General features: G+C 42.4%; 1 protein-coding gene across 1 annotated transcript in view; it reads left to right on the top strand.

Annotated features, from left to right (window-relative positions):
• The first annotated feature begins 272 nt into the window (after window positions 1-272).
• Window positions 273-10,192, top strand: part of DRD4 (dopamine receptor D4) — a 48,737-nt gene continuing 38,817 nt past the window's right edge. The window contains exons 1-2 of the mRNA XM_073554394.1: window positions 273-1,170; window positions 4,642-4,754. Of these exons, the coding sequence (XP_073410495.1) occupies window positions 931-1,170; window positions 4,642-4,754 (353 nt within the window). The 5' untranslated portion in view covers window positions 273-930. The remainder of the gene's footprint in view (window positions 1,171-4,641; window positions 4,755-10,192) is intronic.

Genomic DNA, 10,192 nt, shown 5'->3' with positions numbered 1-10,192 from the left:
CATCATCAATAACCCCTTATGTCTCATTAAGTCCTTATTCTAAGTAACTCTTGCTGTCCTGGATGGTCCTAATTTGCAAGATTAACCCCATATAGTAAAAAAGAAATGAGTTTGTTTCCTTAGTAACAGACTAGTTTCGTATATTTATTTCTATACATTGTAGCTTGGAGTCTTTCCATTCTGCATAAGTGTTTGCAGAAGGTGTTGATGATGTGTGCATGATATATGCAGTATGTGTGAGGAGCCCAGGTGACTGAGCCCATGGACACACATCAGGCTTCCTCCCTGTGCTGTCACATTCACAGCTGAACTAAGCTGAGCTTTGTGTTGAGATGTGAGCAGTTCCCAGATCACTGTGCTGATTGGAGCAGCTCCTGGACAAACCCTCTCTACCTTAATCGGCTTTCTTCTTCTGGACGCGACCCACTTGCAAATTAATCACCTTGGGATCATTCAGTTCTTCAGAAGGAAATAAAAGAATTTCCTCCACTGCCTATATCAAAATCAGGATGGAGACCACTAATGACAAGCACTCCCACCCTCCAATTACTCTTCATTATGCTGGACATGTCTCCTGCAAAGCCAACAATGGGCATCACTGCATGGTCCCTCAAGTCAACCAGTAAGGAGTAGGACACCTTCAAGTACCAATGCTCCATGTAAGCATTAGTATGTGTGGGTTTTGAGGAGCAGGACATCTTGGAAACAAGAAGACCAAGAGTGCCCTACCAAACTCTGAATTCAAGGACAAGATACACATGAGTTCACCCATGAGAACATCTCCTACAAAAGTGAGATTGTATGAGTTCCACATGGGAAAAACTGCTCTTTCTAGAAAAGAAAGGAAGAAGAAGAAAACTGTCCAAGTTCCTACCTGGTACACACTCTCCTGTATTGATGGGACAGTGAGTAGAGCCTTGCTGGGAAGCCATGCTCCAGAACATCTCCAACCAGACTTCTGAGCCCTCAGAAGAAACTCATTATAACTTTCTAGCTTTGATCTGTGGGCTCCTATTGATTGTCTTTATAATCTGTGGAAATGTATTGGTGTGTCTTAGTGTCTGCACAGAGAAAGCACTGAAGACCACTACCAACTATTTCATAGTCAGCTTGGCTGTGGCTGATCTTCTCCTGGCTGTACTAGTGCTGCCACTGTATGTATACACAGAGGTAAGTCTACTGCTTGGAGTATACAGCACTTAGGTGACACTAGGTACTGGAGCAGATATGGGCTTTTTACTGTATTAGCATAGATTTTGAGGGGATAACAATTTGCAGGTATCAGAAGTCAAGGGGGCGGAACTCTTGTGGCAGGGCTTGTACTGTATCTCTGTGGCACTTTATTTTGGAGTATCTATTTTAGAATTGTATTTCTTCTTGACACAAGATAGACTTCTACAGCTATATGAAGGGTCAATATATTAAGGACTACAAGGAGATATGATCCTACATGTTACATTATTACTTGGTCATAGTAAAGAAACAAAATGTATAAAATACCAGAGACATAACACTTTTGTTACAAATGTTCTGTAGATATTTTATTTAGATTTGTTTAATATTAACCTCTTCACGCCGCAGCCCTTTTTCGTTTTTGCGTTTCTGTTTTCCGCTTCCCTTCGTCCCAGAGCCATAACTCTTTTATTTTTTTCCGTCAGTATGGCCGTGTGAGGGCTTGTGTTTTGCGGGACGAGATGTACTTTTGAACGACACCATTGGTTTCACCATGTTGTGCACTGGAAAACGGGAAAAAAATTCCAAGTGCTGTGAAATTGCAAAAAAAAGTGCAATTCCACAAATTTTTCATTTTTCTTATTTTTTTTTTTACCATGTTCACCAAAGGCTAAAACTGACCTGCCATTATGATTCTCCAGGTTATTACAAGTTCGTAGATACCAAACATGTCTAGATAGTTTTCTATTTAAATGGTGAAAAAAAAATCCAAAATTTGTTTAAAAAAAATTGCGTCATATTCTGAGACCCGTAGCGTCTCCATTTTTCGTGATCTGGGGCTGGGTGAGGCTTATTTTTTGCGTGCCGAGCTGACGTTTTTAATTATACCATTTTGGTGCAGACACGATCTTTTGATCTCCTGTTATTGCATTTTAATGCAATGTTGAGGCAAACAAAAAAATGTAATTCTGGCGTTTTGACTTTTTTTTTGCTACGCCGTTTACCGACCGGATTATTTATTTTTATAGCTTGATAGATCAGGCAGTTCTGAGTGCGGGGATACCAAATATGTGTATATCTTATGTTTTTTTAATTGTTTTATTTTGAATGGGGGTGATTTGAACTTTTATTTTTTTAATCTTTTTTTAATATTTTTAAAACCTTTTCTTTTTACTTTTTGCATGCTTTAATAGTCTCCATGTTAGACTAGAAGCTGCAGATGTCCGATCGCTTCTGCTACACACAGATGATGATCAGATTGCCTGTGTGTAGCAGAAATGCTCACTTGCTATGAGCGCTGATCGCTGGGTGGCTGTCATAGCAATCTGGCTATGACAACCATAGAGGTCTGCTGGAGACCTCTGGTTGTCATGCCAACCCATCATTAACCCACGATCATGTGACCAAGTCACTGAGGGACGGAATTAGTGACGCGCTTCCGGTGCGATCACATTAAATGCCGCTGTCAGAGATTGACAGTAGCATTTTTACAGGTTAACAGCTGCGGGTGGATCGAACTTCCACCCGCGGCTGTTGCTGGCACATGTCAGCTGTTCAAAACATCAAAGGGAGGGACAAGGCATGTGCAGAACATGTACGGCGCGTGTCGTGTAAGGGTTAATATAGAACTAGTTTCATTGGTTGTCATGCCAACCCATCATTAACCCGAGATCATGTGACTGAGTCACTGAGGGACGTGATTAGTGACACACTTCCGGTGCGATCACATTAAATGCTGCTGTCAGAGATTGACAGTAGCATTTTTACAGGTTAACAGCTGCGGGTAGATCCAACTTCCACTCGCGGCTGTTGCTGGCACATGTCAGCTGTTCAAAACATCAAAGGGAGGGACAAGGCATGTGCAGAACATATATGGCGCGTGTTGTGTAGGGGTTAATACAGAACTAGTTTCATTGATGTAGCCGTAAACTAGTAACAATCATCAGCCATCACATGTAGGCTAAGTTCCCAGATAAGTATTTGGTGCTTCTTTGATGCAGCATTTCTACACCAATTAGCTGACTTAGGTTTCTTGCATTTTTCCAGAGCAGTTGTTAACTCTTTCTGGTATATCAATTTACTGCAAGGAAAATTGACATGTTGTGGATTTCACAATTTCACCGCAGGTCAGTTTGCCCAGTGTAAAAAAAAAAATACTGTGAACATGACATATTCTATAAATCTAACTCATTTTGCTGGAACTCTAAAATGGTACGGTTATTTGTGCATGGAAAATACACAGCATTAAAAGAGCAGCAAATACTCGTTGTGGGAACTTAGCTTTAAACTGCTGCCTGCAAGTTTTTACAAAGCATTTCAGCTGAAATTATGTCAATTTCATGCAGTTTTTGCAGCCAGAATTAGGGCTTTTGCACACGATCGATTTTCTTGGATGAGTGCTATTTGAGGTTTTCACAGATAGCCCTCGTAACTATGGTATTCTATAGAGCTGAGAACGCTAACGATTTTTTCCTCAGACCCAGCGGTCTGCAGAAAATATTGGAGACACATCCGTTTTAAATAGAAAACCGACAATGGAAGTCTATAGGTTCGTGAAAAAAATCAGACTGCACTCGGATGACATCAAAGTGCAGTCTGATTTTCATGGACTGACAGGAGATGGTGCAGAAACTTTTTTTTCTTTTTAATTTCTCTTCACGTGCAAGAAAAACTGAAGAAACTCTGATCAGAATAGTCGGATTGTTTTTATCGGATGTGGAGAAAACGATCGTGTTGATCCTACACTAGGGGGTAGAGTGTAATGGGAAGGTAATGTAAGGAAGAGCCTAGCCTGCCTACCTATTTTTAGTGTGACCGCATCTTCATCACTCAAACATTGACTATCCCATTACAATGGGGTAATAATAGATATATGTTCGACAGTTCTTGACTTTGATGTGTTGGAAGCACGAACAATGGCCAAGTGTAATAGTCCATTTATATGGGCCAATTTTGGTCCATTAACAAGCGTATAGACAGGTTTACCACGCCGTCACGTGTCGATGTGCTGCCAACCCCAATCGTAATACCCACATAAGCGATCCACTCAGCCACAAATGAACGTTTTGCTGATCATTTTCATTCTTTCGTAGCCTGATAATTAGGAGAGTTCTTTCCTACAAGCTCGTTCGCCGATGGCCAGCTTATTTATTGAGTGGCTTGGACAAGAGCCAAATTGTGATTATTAGACAACCCTTTTAAAGTTAAACCAAAGCAGCAGGTCTTCTTTCTGGAACTCAGAGGTTAGTATGGCACCATCCAAAAGTGCAAGGAAGGACAACCAGCAATAGGGTCATTGGCGCAGAGTGCTTAGTGATGTCCGTCAGGAGTGAAGCCTCTGATTGAAGACCTCCATTCCTAAAAACCACAAGGTTCCGGGACACAATTGGTCTGGTTGATAGAAATATATCATTGCCTGTCATCTACATTATTGGTTTCTTTTTACTAATTCTTTTAATTCCATTGCAGTTCCTAGGAGGGGTGTGGACTCTTAGTCTTGTCCTATGCGATATCCTCATGACCATGGACGTCATGTTGTGCACTGCCTCCATCTTCAACCTCTGTGCAATCAGCGTGGACAGGTAGGTGATCCACAAATGGACACATATAATTACGTTGACCAAGCCTAATATCTTCAACATTGGTATTATTACTTTCCATTACATGTAGTAGAGGAAGGCGCTTTGAGAGTTGATTCATCATCAATTCAAACAATTGAGAACCGATAACAATGTTATAGGAATTGTTCACTTCATTAATAACTTTAATGAATTAGTATAAAAAGAGCTGAGGTTCTGTCCTGCATGAAGTCAGCAGTAAGGTGGATTTTCCTTCTTATACCTCAGTGATGTCACCAGTTAAAGAGAGACTAGTGGTAACTTAACAAGGGACCTGTCTGCTCTTCCGACATCTTTACACAATCTCATACAGCTGAACAGTGTCAAAGTCTGTAGAGAACCGTCCTGTTCACAATGGGAATGGTAATACATCACAGTACATTTATTCCGATATGTGGGTGGGATTAGCTTTCTCAGCTCTGCTAGATGCTACATCTAAAAACTCTTTGATTGTATCACAACAGCTGCACCCAATAAATTCGGTGATACGTGGCTGGAGTCAGGGTATTTGCCCCACCTCATGGCGACAGATTCGCTTTAAAGGGGTTCCCAGAAAAACAGCATTTTTATAATTCACAAGGGGAAGTCAGCCTGAAGAAAGAAAAAAAGAAGACGACTGGAATCCACTCCCTGCCACAGCACGGACGCTCCTACAGTCTTTGTCAGCCTGTAAACAATGACATCCCAATCATCAGTCTCCTGATCCTGCAGCCAATCATCGGTCAGGTCACTGATGGTCATGACATCATCATTTCTGTTCTGGTGGAAACTGTCAGAGCAGCAGCGCTGGAGAGGGGAGCAGTTTGCAGTGTTTTTTATTCAATTTTTATTTCACTTACAGTGGCTTGCGAAAGTATTCCCCCCCTTGGTATTTTACCTGTTTTGCTACCTGTCCACCTGGAATTTCACTATTTTTTTAGGGTTTGCATCAGCTCATGCAAAGAACATGCTTACAACTGTGGACCTTTGGTTTTCTTTTTATTGTGAAGGAAACAACAAATGAGACAACATAACTGAAAACTTTAGTGTGCATAACTTTTCACTCCCCAAAAGTCAGTACTTTGTAGATTCTCCTTTTGCGGCAATTACAGCTGAAAGTCACTTTGGATAGGCCTCTTTAAGATTTCTACATCTTGCCACTGCTCTAGCTCCTTCAAGTCAGATGGTTTCCTCTGGTGAACAAAAATCTTCCAAGTCTGACCACAGATTCTCAATTGAGTTAAGGTCTCGGCATTGACTAGGCCACTCCAAAACAATTAAATGTTTTCCCTTAAACCACTTGAGTGTTGCTTTAGCAGTATGCTTTGGGTCATTGTCTTGTTGAAAGGTGATCCTCCATCCCAGTCTCAAATCTCTGACAGACTGAAACAGGTTTACCTCAAGAATATCCCAGTATTTCGCACCATCCATCCTCTCTTCCACTTGGACCATTTCCTGTTTCTCTGCTACGAAAAAACATCCCCACAGCATGATGCAGCCTCCACCATGTTTCACTGTGATGATGGTGTTCTTGGGGTGATGGGGGTGATGAGCTGTGTTGGTTTGGCTCCAGACATAGCTTTTACCTTAGTGGCCAAAAAGTTACATTTTGGTCTCCTATGACTGTTTCCATAGATTTAGGGAGTCTCCCACATCTTTTGGCAAACTCAAAAATAGCATTACAATTTGTGTGTGTAAGTAAAGGTTTTCTTCTGCACACTCTTCCATAAAGGCCACCTCTATGGAATGTATGGCTTATTGTGGTCGTATGGACAGATACTCCAATCTCTGCTTGGGAACTCTGCAGCTTCATCAGGGTTACCTTTGGTCTCTGTACTACCTGTCTGATTAATGCCCTCCTTGCCCGGACTGAGAGTTTAGGAGGTTGTTTGTTAGACAGCCTCAACACATGTGGGGATTCCCTAACAGGCAATCCATGCATGTGTACAGGCTGTCTAACAGGACGCTAACATAATATACAAGCACACTCAACATACTCGGAAAACACCGGAGCATGATAAGACGATATCCAAGAACGTTTGCCCATCACTAGTGCTGATGCATCACAGACAAATCAGATTACAAAAATATTTAAACACAGGTTGTAATGTACGAAAATAGGTAAAAAGCCAAGGGGGTGAATACTTTCGCAAGACACTATATATAGTGTCATCATATTCCGGAGGGTTTTTCAAACATCAAATGTCACTGTTCCCATTGGTAGTCACAATATAAATTCCCTATCAGTGTATCTTTGGAGTGTGGGAGGACATACAAACTCCTTGCAGATGTTGCTCTTGGTGTGATGAGAACCCAGGATCCAAGTGCTACAAAGAAAAAATGCAACCACTAAGCTACTGTCGCAAGTGTGTCACGACGTCCTGGGAGATCTAGGGATAGATCACTATGTTTTGTGAATCACAGATTTTCCATTTAGCCTGTGCGTTTGTGTCCCATATTAATTGGACTTGGTTTCCTTTGGTGCTGAAGAGGGTATCGACCCTTTCTATGCTGGTCAGAAACTTGCAGCTCCATTTTCAGCGGCTTCTGATCTGGTCATTACCTCTCCCTATAAAACCTGGCCAGACTCTCCCTGCCTTGCCAGTGAAAACTTTGCTTTCCTAGCTCCTTGGAGATGCTGTGCTGAATAGATCGTTGTTGCTTCTGGTGATTGTTGCAAGCTGTTTTTGGTGTATGCTTCCCTCAATGTCCTATTCCCATTTGTTTGGTAACTTCCTATCCTTCCCTATAGACCTCTTTACCTTTGGCAAGTTTTTGTATGTTTGCTGATTTCTGTTATGCCTATTTGTCTGTGTGTCTTTTTTACCTTATAGTTCTGTCCCATGTATCATGGGATGGGGGAGAGGAGAGATCAAGGGTTAATAGGAGCACTTTAATTTTGGGGACTCAGGCATCTCTACCTACAAGAGTACCTCCGGGACAGCGATAGTTAGGGTCCCAGGTCCAGGTCCAGTTTGAGGCCCCCCATTTTTACCAAAGTCCGTCATAGCATGACTGCCATGGCGCAGAATGTCCTATCTTCTTTCCTCAGGCTCACTTCCCCCTGTGAAGTATAAAAATATACTGGAGAACCCCTTTAAAGTATTTTAGTTATCTTCTACTGTTCAGTTGTTACCACAATTTTCCTGACCAACTAATAAATATGCCTCATTATTTAGGACATGGAGAAGGGACAATCCTTGATGTACTACTAGTTGCTTGATTGACTTTCATCCAGCATTTAAATGAAAATCCACAGCTCCCGCAAAACTATTATTTATTTTCTAAATGATTGTCAGTTCATTTTATAGGACATTTGTACAAATTTTGCTTCAGTTGTAATGGAGATTAATTAAAGATAAAATATTAGTGAGATGGAAGATCATCGCCTCATACTTAAAGGGAACCTGTCACCCCCCCCTGAGTGTTTTTAAGTTAAAGAGCCACCTTCAGCAGCACTAAGACTGCATTCTGTGAAGGTGACTCTTCTGTTTCTGACCCCTAGTAACGCTGAAATATCGACTTTTATAAATAGCTCCTCATACCTGTAATGTGTCCCATAGGTATGGTGTGTCCCCCTGTATCAGCCGCCTACCATCCGTCCATCATGCCCCTTGTCTTGTGTCTGGGCACCGCCTACCATCCGTCAATCATGCCCTGTGCGCCGCCGCCTCCTCCTGTTTTGTATTCCGGCGCCTGCGCTGTGACAAGAGTTCTCGGGCATGCGCAGTGCACGCTGGCCGAGAACTGACATCAGGCTATTGCGCCTGCGTGTTGCAGAGGCTCCAGATCCCGCCCCGCAGTGTGTTATGCTGTATTCACACTGCGGGGCTGGGGCCTCCGCAACATGCAGGCGCAATAGCCTGATGTCGGTTCTCGGCCAGCGTGCACTGCGCATGCCCGAGAACTCTTGTCACAGCGCAGGCGCCGGAATACAAAACAAGAGGAGGCTGCGGCGCACAGGGGCATGATTGACAGATGGTGGGCGGCGCCCAGACACAAGACAAGGGGCATGATGGACGGATGGTAGGCGGCTGATACAGGGGGACACACCATACCTATGGGACACATTACAGGTATGAGGAGCTATTTATAAAAGTCGATATTTCAGCGTTACTGGGGGTCAGAAACAGAAGAGCCACCTTCACAGAATGCAGTCTTAGTGCTGCTGAAGGTGGCTCTTTAACTTAAAAACGCCCAGGGGGGTGACATGTTCCCTTTAAGAATTCTTCTTGCACAATACTTATTTCATGTGCCATTTTCCTTGATTTCTGGTTTATGTCATGATCATTCAATCTTTCCTGTGTCTTTAATCTCTTTTGATCTTTTAGTAACTAAGAAAAGTATTTACAAAAAGAGGACAATCCAGCTGATGTACATACAGTACCTTCTTAAATACTGTAGAATGAGCACTGATATCTTTCCGAAAATTAGATTATGCTGTTAAGTTATCAGAGGATCCAACACTGGCTCACAGACATAACTGAAGGCAGAAAGTTTAGGTAGAGCCGACTATGAGAAGTAATAAAAATTTATACAAGGGAACAGTCAAACTCTTCCCAAACAGATTACATTGAGCAGTTTAAATTTTAACACCCGATCCTTTTGTTCTTCAGGAGACAAGTGGCCACTAGAGGTGTCTAGCTCCACTCTTCTCTTTGAAAGCACACGGACGCTTACCCTAGCCGACCATTCATGGGCATAGAGTAGTCAGGACAGGTAGCTGGTGGGCAAATGAGCCTTCAGGTGTCAGCTATTGTATGTGCCTAACAAACTTTACACTTCCCATGAAAGCCAGTGGTGAAGTGCTAATCTTGTCCATAGATTGTTTTTGGCGCATGTGAGCTATTTCCATTAAAAAAGTAGAAAAACAAAAAAGTTGAAAATGTTATGCATCTACTTTACCAAACATATCTTAAAGGGGACTTTAAAAAAAAAATGTGCCTAATCACTAGAAGGCAGGTAGTTGCTAACTACCTGTAGTTTGTTGTGCTCGGCACCATTGTTTGCCGGCACAGACCGCTCCTACAGGTGCTTCTTCTGACATCATGTTAACAGATTGGCAGCTTCTTTTATGCTCTGTTCTGTTGACAGGGCGGCATCGCACATTCTTATTGACAGTTGAATCCCGTTGCCTAACTGGGGGAGCCGGCTGTCAATCAGCATTTAATCAGCAGTCACGCCCCTTCATAGAGCAGCCTGAAAGAAGAAGAGCTGCTCTGTTGACAGGGAGCAGCTGAATCGCCGGAAGGAGCGGTTAGTGACCTCTCTGTGCAGACGCCTGGTACAACATTCAGGTAGTTGCCTCTGTTAGCATTTGTCTGCCTATTAGTTTTTTGACACATAATAAAAAAAGAAAAGTCCTGGACCACCCATTTCATTTTCTTTAGTGAACGTAAAAAAGATTCGCTAATACAATGTTG

This window comes from Dendrobates tinctorius, unplaced genomic scaffold, assembly GCF_039654945.1.
Source record: "Dendrobates tinctorius isolate UK_male_01 unplaced genomic scaffold, ASM3965494v1 ptg000211l, whole genome shotgun sequence".
Lineage (NCBI taxonomy): Eukaryota > Metazoa > Chordata > Amphibia > Anura > Dendrobatidae > Dendrobates > Dendrobates tinctorius.
This window is presented reverse-complemented; position numbering and strand designations above follow the sequence as displayed.